Below are 15354 nucleotides of genomic sequence, written 5' to 3'. Positions count from 1 at the left end.
ATGGTTTGTTATTGGTCTAAACATTTAAGGATTACTGTCTTCCTGATAAATGTGCTTTCATCATCATGAAATGCCCAATTGCAATCATCTACACCAATCATCTTTGTCTTGACATCTACTTTGTCTGATATTAATATAATCGTGCTTGTCTTAGGCTGTTTGGATGGTAAACCTTTTTTCATCCTTTTACTGTCAATTTATCTTCATATTTGATATGTATCCTTTACAGGGAGCAAATAACACTATTGAACCATCATTTGAAAAATGAGAACTATCATATAGAAATGTGAATCTCTGGTCTCTCTTGAAAATAGAAGGTCTGGCAATAATATGCAGCATTCCTATTTGGCAACATCTGGTTGTGCAGCTGCTGCCCCATATATATTCAGAATTTCTCTCCAATGTCCTCTCTTCTCTATTGTTTCCCAGGCACTGGGGCTGAGTTGCCATTTTTCAATGGGCTGTTGCTGTTTTTCTCACAGAATATAAATTTTTCTTCAGGTATATATCTCCACTAGAAAATGAAGACACAATATGTGTTTAATGACAAAAAGGAGACAACACATAGCTGGCCCACTTTAGTCATGATGTGACCTGTCTGGCTCCTATAGGTTGTCTGAGTTTTCAGTTCCTGTTGTAACAAACACTCAAGTTCTGTTTGAGTTGATAGAACTTTGAAAGTTAGAATGCAAAAAAGAAAGGATGGTTTCATCCTAGGCATAGGCATTTACTTTCACAAATGCCTGTTCGCTCCTTGTAATGTATATTAAAAGCAATTTCAAGTCTATGTTAGTGTGAATGTAATAAATATATGTTCCCAAATGAGAAGATAACTTTATTCTGACCAATATTGCCCAACCAAGAAAATGCTCTGATGATCAAAACACGTTTCCATAAGTCAAATAAAGTAGTTGAACCAACAGTTAGATCCCAATTCTTCTGCCTTGGATTTTAAGGGAAATTAACCCGGTGGCTCAGTGGCAAAAAATCTAAAGAATCTACCTGCAATGCAGGAGACACAGGAGATGTGGGTCGGATCCCTGGGTCAGGAAGATCCCCTGAGAAGGAAATGGCATCCCACTCTAGTGTTCTTGCCTAGAGAATCCCATGGATGGGGAGCCTGGTGGGCTACAATCCATGGGGTCACAAAGACTTGGACATTATTTAGCATGCAGCAGCCAATAAGAGATACCCCCTAGTTTCTGATGTAAAAATTTTGTGGAGAAAGACCAATGTGAAAAGCTTCTTATGCTAAGATGGACAAAAGCTGGAGAAAGTTCCATGTCCTGGTCTCCATCTGGGTCTGCCAGTAGCTCCTATTATGTCCTCACTATAAGGAGGATGTCCCACGACCTCAATCCTACTCCCATTCTCTCCAGGAATGGCAAGATGGATCCTGAACAGCTGCGTCTGGGCCCAGAAGAACTGCAAGGAGGTTGATTGTTTTGTAAAATTGCTCTAAAATTCTGTGAAATGAAATTCAAAATATACTACTAGGGCCATAACACAGGACTATCTAATCTTTCAGATACTGCTGCCCTTCTGGATTCACCTCTGGGTGGTCTTAGTAGGTGATGGTGGCTTGGAGGCTGTGATGAGAGTCACTACTCACTCCATTTGAGACCGTCAGTAAAGAAAGACCAGAACCCTACTGGATTCATTTTCCAAGTGAGACACATGGCTGCTTCTCTATTTTCCTCCCTGGGCTACAAATCTGAGGCTTTCTGAATTCCGTCAGCATTTAGACTGCCTAAATCCTTTTCTAAAATAGAGGCTGAGTCAGAGGACCTCTTCTGTACAGATTCTTCCAGCTTTGATTTTCTATAATCCTAGGAGCAGAGAATGTTATGTCACTTCCGTCCCTAGATGCCAATCTCTACATGTTGCAGGGTTTGTGCATTTTGCACAAGCTCCCTAGGGGTTTCCTGTCCATCTTTTTCTTGTTGTAGTTAGTTTGGTCATTCTGAAGGTGTGGACAAAAGGAATTGGGCCAGGGTGGCCATCTGAGTGGGGAGAGGTTTTCTTCCTCCTGGTGAGGTTGCAGGGTGTATGTGTATTGCAGGGGGTGGTCAGAAGGGGAAAGGGAAAGAGACAGTCTATGAAGCATCAGAACCAGTGAGGTAGATGGTCACAAATCTGAAGGCTCGGGGATCTGGGCTCAAGTCCTTCCTCTGCACCTATTAGGTGTGACACTGAACAAGTCAATTAACCACTGTGGGTCTCCGTTTTGTTATTTGTAAATTATGAAAATAACACTGGGGAGAATCTGTGGTCCTTCATATATAGGTCTGTTCAAATAGATTATGAGCCGCCTGAACTAAGGTTATGATTTATACATTTTCACAGTCATGATGCCCAGAGCAGAGTCTGGCACATAATTTTATCAGTCAGGCATGAATTTGGCTGTAAGTATTAATAACAGAAACCCACTGACAGTGGAAAACATGGGGGTAATTTCCTCCTATTATAAGAAAACTACAACTGTGCTGGTGTTAGTTAAGGTGCTCAGTGAGACACTTTTCCCTCTTTAGCTTTTAATTTAATTTTTAATGAGACTTTTGAGGACCTAGGTTCTTTCCATTTTTTCCTCCTTCATCCTGTGCATGTTGGCTTTTGTTCTCATTCTCACCAACTTATAGCCCCAAAGGAGCTGCCACATTGCTAGGCATCAAACCCATGTTTAAGACAATAGGAAGGATAAAGAGGCAGCACCAATCATTTCTGTCTTTTTAATAATGAAAGTGAGAACTTTTCCCAAAGCCACATCAGATTATGTCCAATTGGCTATGACTGGGTCTCATGACCACCACCAGCTGCAAGGGATTCTGGGAAAGTAAGTGCCTGGCTTTCTGGCTTCTATAGTGGGAGGCAGCAAGCAGAGGGGTCAAAATGGCCATTGGGTCAACAAATATTTAAAAATAAATACAACTAGAAAATAAGCTGAAAAATACTTCTCTTTCCTCAAGTGGAATATACTGTGCAATTATTTTGAGGAAATGAATGTTTCATTGGATATGCTTTTAAATATTCATACTGCTATTTTGTTTTTATGCGGCAAAACAGGAATGACCTAAGTGTTCTCTCACAGGTATGGGCAGAAAGTGGAACTAGAGGCAAGGTCAGACCCCGTGAAGGACTTAGCTTGGATTTAGGGATTAGGGATTTTACTTGGATGTTTTCCTGAGAGAATACTTTGCACATACTCACCTTCTGATCAGAAAGACATTGCTTTTGTGTGCTACAGTTGGTCTTCTCCTCACATGGCCAGCCAAGTGTAACTTGTTGAGTAGTTCCTGGTTCTGACTGGTTTCCATTACCTTCTGATTCACGTACGTTTCAACGGAAGGGTGACACATTCACCGTGAAAAGGAAATTTCCCAGAACATAGCACGGATATGGAATGCAGTGTCTCTTCTTCACTGAAGAGCAGTGCTATTCAAAAGGTGCGAAGAAAAGGTGAGTGTAAATCACTTAACTCGTGCCTGGCACAGAAGAGGCACTAGATACACGTGAGATAGTATTGTTTTGTGACTGTTAATAGGAATGATGTTTTTTATCTCCCTGCCCACTTTGCCAACAAGCATCTCCTTTTCCCCATATTACCCTGTTGGGTTTGGACAAAATGACAGGATGCAAGGTTGAACTCCACAGGTCCCTGATTCCACTCTTACTTCCCAGGGGCTTCTGGGAGAACCTCAGGCAGGCAGGACACACTTTAAGTTTTCTCAGGTGAATCTGAAGTACTCTGGTTGGGTAAACTGTTACCACACAGACTCTGGCCTTTTAGGGAGGCAACCTGAAATCCTAACTGTTGTGTTCAGAAACTTTCTCCTCACAGTAACCACTTTATTTCCTGGTAGAATTTAATTCTACCAGTTTTCTGAACACAATGAGAAGGAAGTTATGTACAGCTGATATTCCTGCATAAAAGAAGTACGAAGTTCTCTAGCAGAGATCTCTTCTATTCAGATAGGAGTACTTTTGAATGCATCTCCTAATAAGGCTGATTTACAATGCTTGCTTGACTTTCCGTTGTATTATACATTAACACAAGGGGAAAGGACAGAGGTCAAGGGTTAGGTGTCTTGTTTGCAAGGCAGTCACTGGCGTTACAGAGATAACTGTGAGGTACAGAGTCATTTGTTGTTTTGAACTTTTATTTCATCTCCCCTTCAGACTTTTGGAGGTAATAAAACATAATGATTAAGGGACCAGGATCAGCAATCAGAGACTCTTGGGTTTAAATTTTGACTTTGCCATGTTATAACACTGAAACTTTCGGCCTGTTCTTTTCTTTAAAAAATTGAAGTATAATTGACCTATTATTCAGAAAGAATAATTATTCTTTCTGAACCTCATTTCCTTGTCTACAAAGTGGGCAAATTAACACCTATCCCACAAAATTATTGCAAGCATTAAATAAAACAATATGTGAGAAAGTGTTTTGTAAAGTGTTTGGTCTCAAGTGCAGAAAATGCAGCCCAAACAACTTAAGCAAAAAGAGAACGTATTTTTTAATAGACTGGTAAAGCATACTAGTCTATTAAAAACAATAAATTAAAAAAAATTTTTTTAAATGAAGTAATGCTTTCTCATAAACAATTTTAGGAAAAAAACTCCAAATGGTGATTAGGGTGCTTCTTCCTCTCCTTCCTCATTCTCAGTTCTGCACCCCAAAGACAAATGCTGTTAAGAGTTTCTGGTTTTAATACGTGTTGTAGGAATAGAAAAATAGAGTGTATTATTTACTAGGCTATGTTTAAATATACGTATTATAAAATGTGTATATTATTAAAAAGGTACAAAAACTACCAAAAAATCATTTGTCCATCAAAAAACAAAAAAAAAAGAGAATATATTTGACTCATATAATGAAAACAGTTTCAAGTATAGCTGGATCCAGGGTCTTAAACACTGAAATTGGGCCCATATATCACTCTACTTTTATTATACTTCCCTCCACTGGCCCCATCCTCAGATGGGTTTTCCCTGAGTGGAGCAAGGGGGTACAATAACTCTACCATTTCTCCTCCAGTTTCAAGTCCATTGGGAAAGAGAAGATACATCCTTCACAACAGTCCCAGCGAAAATGTTACTGCATCTTACTGGCTCTGAATGTACTATCCTGGAACTAATGCAATATTAAGACTGGTCAGGAACCTACCTCTGGAGCAAGGGGTGAATCAATACTACTTGCGTGGACTGAAATTGCAGTGGTTTCCAAGAAGGAAATTGGGATGCCATTGCCAAAGGAGTGGTGCATGGATGTTGGGGAGGTCGAGTAGGAGAAAAAGCAAATTTCTCCTAGAAGGCCATAAAAAGGAAAGTGAAAATGGACTTTAACACCAATCCTAGAATATCATAGCAGAGGAAATCTTTCTTGGCCCTTAAATAAAACTAAGTGAAGAAAGTGCTACTTGATACAGCAATTATGAACTGATACAATTCTTACTTCAATAACTGAATGAAAATACAGATTTCATTTTTTTTTCAGTTGGACGGACGATTCACAACGGTAAACCAGAACATTTCAGGGTGAGGCAGAGTGGAGGGCAGCATCTGGAACTCAGAAAAGTCATTAGTCAAAGGCACCTACGCCCATCAACAGAATGCAGAGTGGGAGGGACTGAGCCCATGATGCCCGAGTTCTCAGTGAGCCAGGAGGACTGATGCCAGGGTAGAGGCTGGAGGCTCTGAGTGCCCAGAATTCCCCCTCTTATCTTGTGCAATGGCTGCTCCAGGACAAGATGTTTAGTTTGAGTTCTGCCTGCCAAGCAGAGGTTTCCAAACCTGGTTGTATCCCAGAATTCTTGTTGTTTCAGTTGCTACATCACGTCCAACTCTTTTGCAACTTCATGGACTGTAGAGGGCCAGGTTCCTCTGTCCACGGGATTTCCCAGGCAAGAATACAGGAGTGGGCTGCCATTTCCTCCTCCAGGGGATCTTCCTGACTCAGGGGTCAAACCCGTGTCTAATGCTTGGCAGGTGAATGCTTTACCACTGAGCCACCTGAGAAGCCCATACTCTAGAATAGCTAGTTTTTAAAAAGATGATTCCACGAAGCCCTGCTGGCAAAGGATTAACAGCCTGGAATGGGCCCCAGAAGTCTCGATTGTGAACAAGCTTTCCTGAGGTCAGGACAAGAGTCTGGGATTCTAGGGCCCCTGGCTTTGCTTCCCCAGTTGCTGTCCCCACTCTGTACTGGATGGATCTGTTGACACTGCTGTTCCCTCTCTGGAGTATGAACCCCAAAAGGCAGGGACTCACATAGCTTTGGGTAGCAGTACACAACAGAGTGAGCACTCCCTAAGCATTTATTGAAAGCAGGTTGGAGGGCAGACAGGCAGGCAGGCAAGCTGCCTTTTCCAATGTGGGCTTTTCTGGCAGGGGGAGGGGGGAGGGGGAGCTTCTATTTCTGGAAAGAACTGCGTGATTGAGGAAAAATCATGGCAAAAAAGGAGAAAAAAGGCACCGGGGAAGGGAAAGATTTGTGGTTCCTCCACACCACTCATTCTTTTAAAAGACTCCTCCATAACTTTAATAAGGAAGTGAGAACAGGATGATTGTGACTCCGGGCAGGGCACTGGGTTAGCCTCACCTCCCCATCTTACAGATGATGAGGCGGAGGCACAGGCACATCCTTAGGAAGTGTTACAGCTGGGACGTTGCAGCCTGAGTGGGCAACTGCTACCCGACCTGTGTCTCACCTCTCACAGGTCCTGGAGAAAACATTATGCATTTTTGCATGGTGTCAATTTCCATCTTAGACATCCAGCAAAAATAAATCAAGAGCTGAGGAAATCAGAGGAGAGCAAAGGGCATCTCAAGAAAGAGACCATTGTACACCTCTCCAAACAGGCTATTTTCTGTCTACTTTTTATTCCCCTTCTGTGCCCTGAAGGTCACTTGCTACGTCTGCACAACTCAGTGAAGTCACGAAAAGGAATACTTGGCCAGGGAATGCGGGGCTGGGGAGGGACTGCGAGGAGGGGACAGAGATGGGGGAGGTGAGGCAATTCCACAACAAGGACCGCCTGGCCGGCTTCCCTGCCTAGACCAGCCCAATGACCTTCTTTCCTCTCAGTGACCACTCCCCCTGGAGGCTGCCCTGCTCAGTCACAAACATTCCGGGAGTTGCCTGCATTCCTGTGACCAGCTGGTGAGGTGCTGCTCCTCGGGTCCCAGGTGAGAAAGCTCTCTTTGAAGAGCTGGAAAGGTGGGTGTGAAGTCGAGGTTCATTTCACTCTTGTCAGAGTGTGCTTACTGAGTCTGAAACTAGGGCAGGGCATCCAGCCTCTTCTAGGAAAAGGATTTGAACATTTTCACGGGCAAAAACACACTTCTTGACAGAGCCCAGCTGCTCTGAAGGGGAGGAGGAGGGCAGTGGTGAGAGGGCTGAGGAAGGCAATGGGCGGGGGCAGGAAGTGATTGTTTGGGGATCTGTTAATGCCCATTCAAGAGGACCTCAGCATTCTCTGGGTTAGAGAAAAGAGAGATGTGGAGTGAGGAAGGTAGATGTTTCTGGACGTTGCCTGGTGTGGGTGGTGAGGAAAAGCCACCTGCTTAGGGGAGGCACAAAGGTAGGACCCGGCAGGCTCAGACTCACAGCCAGGACCCTTCTCAGAGGGCACCCAGGCATTAAAAGACCCTGGAGTCTTTGAGGAGGTGGGAGGTAAACAGTTTTCCCAAACCCAAACCCAGGAAGGAGGCACCAGCTCGGTAGCTTGCTTTGTTCCCTGATACCTTTGTTCTCCCCTCCGGACCAAGCAAGCCCTTCTGAAACCACTTGGTCATCTATAGCTCAAACTGAGGGACTGAGAAGGGTGAGCCTTCTGCGAGCTGACCTGGAGGGCTGGAAGTGAAAAGCTTAAGACCCAAGGAGTTTTACCTGGGGTTTAAGAAGAATTCTCTTTTATTTAAGAGGGCTTCCCTGGTGGCTCAGAAAGTAAAGAATCCACCTGCAATGCAGGAGACTCAGGTTCAATCCCTGGGTAGGGAAGATCCCCTGGAGAAGGGAAAGGCAACCCACTCCAGTATTCTTCCCAGGAGAATTCCATGGACAGAGGAGCCTGGCAGCCTACAGCCCATGGACTCGCAAAGAGCCGGACACGACTAAGCAACTCACACACACACACACACACACACACACACACACTCTCTCACTCTCTCTCTCTTTAAGACAAAAACATCTCCTTCAAGTGATAATTATGACCCAAGCATTTTTGGAAAAGAAAGGTTTGTGGACACGTCCAAAGCAACCTGTTTTTGCTGTATGCTTTCAGTGAAAAACCTTCCAGTTGGCAGAGCCCTCCTGAGGGGTAGGACCAGCTCAAAAGGACAGGGGTGGTCGGTAGTGATGGAGAGCTTGAGGCCAAGATGTGGCCTCAGGGATAGTCCTCTATTCCCACCCCCACTCCCTGGGGCTTTACCATAGTAACCAGGCCATGTCAGAAGTGCTTCCCTTGATGTCACTTTCTGGACCTCTCCTCCTACCTGTCACTCCTTCTTGGAGCCTGTCCTGGCCACCTCCTCCTCCCCTAGCTTCAATAGCACCTTTCAGTGGATGGTCCTGAAATCCTTATCAGCAGTTTTTCTCTGATAGCTAAGAGCTGCCACTTACTGGGAATTTTCTATGTACCAGGCTCTGGGTTAATTGCCTTTGATGAGAGCTATATAGTGTGGTGCCTAAACCTTGGGCTTGGAGCAGACCACACCCCTTCACATTCTGCCTCAGCTATTATTGAATGTGTAACTCTGGGAGATAGCGGAGGACCAAGGAGCCTGGTGTGCTACAGTTTATGGGGTCACAAAGAGTTGGACATGACTTAGTTGTCTGTACAACACTCACCTTTTTGTGCCTCAGTTTCTCTGCACTCTAGAATGGGGGTAACAAACCCCAGAGGGTTCTTGGGAGGCTACATGAATTAACATTTGCAAAGTGTTTTTAATAGTGCCCGGATGTGTGTTCAGTAAATGTTAGCGATTCTAATTTTGTCTTTCAAGCATCACAGCAAGTCTCTAAGGTAAGTATCATTATCTCTATTTGCATATAAGAAAACAGAAGGCTCAGAGAGGAGGGTGAGCCCAACTAGACTCTGCAGTCCAGCACTTTCTCTGGTACTCTATAACAAAAATAACAAGTATGTTAACTCTAAGGGAGTAAATAAAGTGGCAGAGTCAGGCTTCAGATCCAGTGAGTTCTGGAATCTATGATTTTAATCACCATACTAGATTATCTTTCTGTAATGATTATGGAAGGAATAAACACTCAATCCCAGATTTTAACTTTAAAATGGCATCTGCTTCAGGGTTGGAGAAGGCCTTTGACAATGCAGTTGACCCTCAAACCAGCTCTTTAGGGGCAGTATTGATCCCTGTGGGCAGGCTTAAAAATGTGAAAATGGCCTGTCATCTCGTATCTCATTTAACCTTCCTAGTGATCCTTGGTCTTACCAGCCTTGTCTTATAGCTAAGGCAGAGTCAGAAATTTCCCCCACAATACTGCAGTCAGTATATGTGTCTTGCTTTAAAATTCCTGGTTGGGTACCAGAGCTATAAATAAAATAAAACAAAATGAAACAACTCATGCCCACTGAATCAGAATCTCTTAGGGTGTGGCCTGGGCATCTGAATTTTAAGATTCAGAATCTGATGTGTAGCCAACAAACAGTGAGAACCCCTCCCACTGACACTGCCTCTTCCAAGGGCCAGAACTCCCATTTACAACCGTCTGCCCAACATCCCACCTGGGATCTTACCCTTAGCAAGCTTGGGCTCAACTTGCCCTCTTTCCCTTCTTCTTGGGGCCTGGTACCACCATCCATCACCCAATCTCCCCTGCTGGGAACTTAGTCATCCTCAACTCCTCTTCTCCACTGCCAGTGGTACCCAAAATGTCTCCTGAAACCGTACTGCCTCCACTTTGGTAATAGCCTTCATCATTTTTGGTTTGGATTGCTGCTACTGCCCCCTAATTCATTACCCTCCGCCTGTCTCCATTTCTCCTGTGTCTCCATTTCTTCCTGGGGTCTTCGCATCCCTTCTCTGTCCTCTCCATTCCCGAAGTCTAGCCCACATCCTTTCTCCTGCCAGACTAAAAACTATCTCAACACTCACTTTTCTGCTTAAAAACTTCCACCAGCACTAGTCTCCTAGCTAATAACCACGCACTTTAGCACAGCAAACCCAGCCCCTCCCTCCTTGGCCCAAAGCTCCCTCTTCAGCCTCGACTCCTCCCTGGTGGCACAGGCTGTGTCTAAATTTCCCCCATGCCCCATATAAACTGTGTCCCTTCACAGCCTGTGAATACTCATGTTGTGCCTCCTGTCTGAAATGGGCTTCTGACCTGGCTTGGCTGAAAAGCTCCTACTTGTCCTGTGGGACCTTTAGAAGTCACCTCCTCTGGGAAGCCCTCCTGGAGTCCCCCATAGAGATGTGCACTGCTTAAGCTGTCCTTCCCCTGCACACAGCTCCATCTTCAATCAGAGGATAGCATTGGAATGATCTGATGACACATCTGTCTCTCAATGAACTCCTCATTCCACATTCACATATTGTCTCCTACTGCCAGGTGTAGGCCCAGATGCTGGGGATATAGATGAATAAAACTGAGTTTCTGGCTTCAAGTCTACAGAACATGGCAGAGAGGAGGGGGTGGGGCACTTCAGAGAGCACACAGCAAGTGCAAGAAGCAGCGGCGGCAAGTCTTATGCTGCCTGTCTAAGGGGATGCAGAAAACGAGTGGCAGGAGATAGAGATGCTGAGAGGCAGGAGATCTGGAAGGGCCACAAGAGCCTCCCCCAGGTAGCCTGAGACAACCCCCTGCTGTGCTGAGTGGCTCTTTTGTGTACGACTCTTTGTGACGCCATGGACTGTAGCCCACCAGGCTCCTCTGTCCATGGGGATTCTCCAAGCAAGAATACTGAGTGGGTTGCCATGGCCTCCTTCAGGGGATCTTCCCAACCCATAGATAGAACCCAGGTCTCCAGCATTGCAGGTGGCTTCTTTACTGTCTGAGCCACCAGGGAAGCCCACCCCTAGGCCAATGTCCCAGACTCAGCATGCTATGGAGATGGTAGTTGGAAGGATCACGATAAGACTTGTGGCTCAGAAAGATCCCTGTGAGTTTCTTGAGATTATTCCTCATCCACCTTTACAACCGCAGCACCTAGCCCAGTCCCTGGAACATAGCAGGCCCTGGAGAGACAGGGGCCAAAAGAACAAAAAAAGCACGCTGGGCAAGAAGGCCCCTCAGCAGGAAGGGTCTGGAGTCAAGGATACCGGAGTGTCTGGGATTCCAGGTTCCCAATGACTAAGCCTCGTTCCGCCCCCACCCCCTGGGGGTGCCCGCAGGTGCTCTACACTGGCCATGCTGGCGCTGCTCTGTGCCTATCTGCTCCTGGTGGCCTATGCCTCGGACGCCTCGGCCGACCAGGTCCTGCAGCAGATGGGCTACCACACGGAGGAGCAGATCCGCGACATGCACGCCAAGGTGACAGAGATCTGGCAGGAGATGATACAGCGGCGGCCAGCGGCCATTGACCCGGACGCCGCGCTCCATGCTGCCTGCCGGGTGCTGCCGTCGGCCACGCTGGAAGCGGAGCAGCCCCAGGTCAGCGGCCTCGTGCTCTTCCGGCAGCTCCGGCCCGGCGCCCTGCTGGAGGCCTTCTTCCACCTTGAGGGCTTCCCGGACGAGCCCAATGGCACAAGCCGCGCCATCCATGTGCACCAGTATGGGGACCTGAGCCAGGGCTGCGACTCCACCGGGCCGCACTACAACCCGATGTCCGTGCCGCACCCGCAGCACCCGGGCGACTTTGGCAACTTCGCGGTGCGCGATGGCCAGATCTGGAAGTTCCGCTCCGGCCTGGCTGCCTCGCTCACCGGCCCGCAGTCGATCGCGGGGCGCGCCGTGGTGGTCCACGCGGGCGAGGACGACATGGGCCGCGGCGGCAATCAGGCCAGTCTGGAGAACGGTAACGCGGGCCGCCGGCTTGCCTGCTGCGTGGTGGGTCTGTGCGGCCCCGGGCCCTGGGCGCGCCAGGCACAGGAGCACGCGGAGCGCAAGAAGAGGCGGCGCGAGAGCGAGTGTAAGGCCCTCTGAGCGCTCCACCTAGGCGGCCCCGAGCTCCGACCGCGCGCCGCAGACCCCTTCTATGCGCTCTGGGAGCCCCTCCACGCCCCGACTCCCCTCCAAGTGCCCCTGGACCGCTCCACGCCCGGACTTCTCTCCAGGCTCCCGAGACCCCCTCTGTGTGCTTCAGCCCCCCTTTCCTTTACGTACCCCAGTATCCCTGTACGCTGTGACACCTCTTCCAAGGACCCCAGACCTTTCTACACTCTGACACTCCTCCAAGCGCCCAAGATGCTCTCCATGTGACCCAGGACCCCTTCTACGCATCCTGGGGAACCCTGGGACCCCTCAACATCCTGACGCCTCTCCAAGGCCCACGACCCCCTCCTTGAGACCCCAAGGTCCCTCCTTGGGATCCCCCACCTTGATTTTTCTCCTTCCCCTCCCAGAGACACTCTGTACTCTGTAGTACCACTTCTGCTATGGCTAGAATCTAACTGAAAATCCCCTTCACTTCGAGGTCTTCAACCACATATTGAGACACCCCCTTTCATCCTGAGGGCACCCCGAACTCTGAGGACCCCCAGAGATACTGAAGTAAACCCATTAACCCTGAGCGTCTTCCAGACTCTCTGAGGTCCCTTTCTACCTTGACACGCCCACCTTCACCCTGTGAGCCCTGAGATGCCTCTATGCCCTAAGCACCCACCTACCCCCACCTCCTATGGGCTCCTTCTAGGCACTCTGAGACCCCTCCAGAATTTGCCTACCACCACTCCCCCAGCTCTGCCCCCGAGTTTGTGCAACCTGCGCTTAGGTGCCCCTTCCAGGTGTCTCCAGGTATTCCCCCCCCACCCCCACCCCCACCCCCCACTCCCTCAAGAGAGCAGCTCCTTTGGGGGTTGTTTGACAATCTTTGTGTTGCACATTAAAAACTCAGCAAATCAGTACTTCATAGGGGCCTTGGTTACTTTTTTCTTTTCTTTTTTTTTCTGATGCTTCTCTCCTGGCTCAGCTATTTTTGGGGAATGGTAAAGATGTTTCCCAAATCCCTACAGGACTTCTCTTTCTTCCCTGCCCAGCTCCTCTGCAAGGTTTAATCACCTACCCATCCTTATGAATTTGGGTGGAGTTTGCAGGAGGGGGGAAACCAAGATCACTTAGGGAAGTGGGAAAACAAACAAAAAAAAACAGCTTCCTGGGCTACATCCCAGAGCTGTAGAATTCAAAGGGAGAGGAGGAAATTTGAAACAACCTTCGCAGTGATTCTGGGCTTCCCTGGTGGCTCAAACAGTAAAGAATCTGCCTCCAATGTAGGAGACGTGGGCTCAACCTCTGGGTTGGGAAGATCCCCCTGGAGAAGGGAATGGCTACTCACTCCAGTATTCTTGCCTGGAGAATCCCCGTGGACAGAGCAGCCTGGTAGGCTACAGTTCGTAGAGTTGCAGAGACGGACATGACTGAGCAACTGATACTTTCACTCCCAGTGATCCTGATGCTGGAGCCACTGGCCTGGGATGAGGGGTGCACCAACTTGCTGGGCTCTGTGGCCTTTCACACCTGCCTCTGTGTGGAGCCTGAGGTCCATTTCCCAGATGGCAGAGACAGGGCCAGTGAGGCAGTGTCACTGGGCAAGTTACAGGGACGTTGGTGTTGGTATCTGAAGTTGTCAGCCTTCTCCACAACCAGGACAATGCTCTTCTTGACTTTTTTTTTTTTTTGGCCATGCCATAATGTGGAATCTTAGTTCCATGACCAAGGATCAAACCCTGGCCCCTGCACTGGAAGTGTGAGGTCAGTCACCGGGACCACTAGGGAAGTCCCTCTTCTTAACTTCTTGATTACAAAAATAGCTGGAAGCAGTGGAGTCCAAAGGTAGATTGGTCTTGATCAAGGCTTGATGGGGGAACGGTTCTGCCTCTCCTCTTGAAAATTATAATCTATACACAGACTAGATCAGTCCTGTGTATTCACTTCCATTTATTAATGAAAGTATATTAACTTTTTAGCTTCCTGGGATAGACCCACTTCCTAGCTGTGAGTTTTCCACCCTGGTTCTTTATAGGCAGCTTCTGTTTCTCTCAGACTCTTGAGGCAGTGAGTCAAACTGAACTTTAGCCAAAAACTCATCCCCAGTGGTTATTTTTACTTCTTACTAGGACTAACTTTTTATTTAAAAACCGTTGCTTGAACCCAAGTGCCAACTGGGAAGAAAGACTATTGCCTGGTGAATTTACTCCACAAACTGGTTCTCACTGGTTTTGAAAGTGAATAGGACTCTGCGAGGCCTTCCCAGGGACAGACCCCTTGTGTCCCCATCCCCAATCCCCCAGTCTGTAGAAGGCCTGCTAGGCCTTCCCTGAGTTCTAGAGAGCAAATGGAATCAGAGAAGTGAGAAAATGCAGAAACAAAGGAAAATCATCAAGCAAGAAAAAATAAATGTTCAGTTATCGAACACTTATAAATGTAAAATAGTATATTTTGTTATATTTAAATAAATGTTTAGTTATAAAACAGTCAAGGACCTTTAGTTCCCCCTCAAGGACTATAGAGAATGTGAGCCATATCCTTGAGCTGTTTTACAGATACTAAACCCCCTACCAGATGAAAGAGGTTCATGGCATGATGACCACAACCATGTAGACCCCAGACCAGTTGGAACCGGAAGGTTGATGACTGAGATTCCTGAAACATCACCTTGTCTTCATCACCAGCCAACCAGAAGGATGTCCCTGAGTGGCTCATGCACCCTGTGACCTTCTCCTCCATCTTAAAAAACCCTTCACTGAAAACCATCAGGGAGTTCGAGTCTTTTCAACATGAGCTGCCCATTCTTCTTGCTTGGCCCCACATTGGGTGCCCTTTCCATCACCACAGCCTGGTGTCAGTAGGTTGGCTTTACTGTGTATCAGGCAAGCAGACCCCAGTTTGGTTTGGTAACAGTCTGAAATATTATTTTAAACTATACAAGTCGGCACTGATAAGGGAGTCGTAAACTGAGTATTTAAATATCCTGATCTCAGATGCATTTGCCTATCCCCACAATTAAAAGTTGTGAAAACAGGCAGCAATTACATAGGAACACACAATGGGCAAGAATAAAAAGCCAGCACCCCACCTTTGACACTGCTGCCTAGATTACAAGTTAATTCATGATTGTCAATGAAAGTTTGTACTTGTGTTTCAGAAGGGGCTGGTACCTCTCATTGTTTATTTTCTGTCTTGGTCCATTCGGGCTGCTATCACAAAATACTGCAGTCTGGCTGGCTTGTAAACAATAG

At 47.1% G+C, this 15354-nt stretch overlaps 1 protein-coding gene and 1 long non-coding RNA gene across 5 annotated transcripts in view; both read left to right on the top strand.

The window, feature by feature from the left end:
* The window catches only part of LOC145527128 (uncharacterized), a 46573-nt gene extending 41152 nt beyond the window's left edge, over positions 1–5421 (top strand). For all 3 annotated transcript variants that reach the window (XR_014069544.1, XR_014069553.1, XR_014069531.1), the window contains 2 exons: positions 1529–1668; positions 5036–5421. This is a non-coding gene — a long non-coding RNA (uncharacterized LOC145527128). The remainder of the gene's footprint in view (positions 1–1528; positions 1669–5035) is intronic.
* Positions 5422–7114: 1693 nt separating this feature from the next.
* On the top strand, positions 7115–13028 carry SOD3 (superoxide dismutase 3). 2 transcript variants are annotated; one of them, XM_081544342.1, is made up of 2 exons: positions 7115–7185; positions 11353–13028. In XM_081544342.1, the coding sequence occupies exon 2, from the start codon at positions 11369–11371 to the stop codon at positions 12101–12103; it is 735 nt and encodes a 244-aa protein (XP_081400468.1). In that variant the 5' UTR covers positions 7115–7185; positions 11353–11368; the 3' UTR covers positions 12104–13028. The 2 variants fall into 2 exon arrangements, with proteins under 2 accessions (XP_081400468.1, XP_081400566.1); XM_081544440.1 differs by having other exon boundaries at positions 7115–7216.
* Positions 13029–15354: the final 2326 nt, after the last annotated feature.

The sequence above is a fragment of the Giraffa tippelskirchi genome, chromosome 1, assembly GCF_054371585.1.
Source record: "Giraffa tippelskirchi isolate mGirTip1 chromosome 1, T2T-mGirTip1v1.2.pri, whole genome shotgun sequence".
NCBI classification, from domain to species: Eukaryota; Metazoa; Chordata; class Mammalia; order Artiodactyla; family Giraffidae; genus Giraffa; species Giraffa tippelskirchi.
The sequence above is the reverse complement of the archived record's forward strand: the minus strand, read 5'-3'. Positions and strand labels throughout refer to the sequence as shown.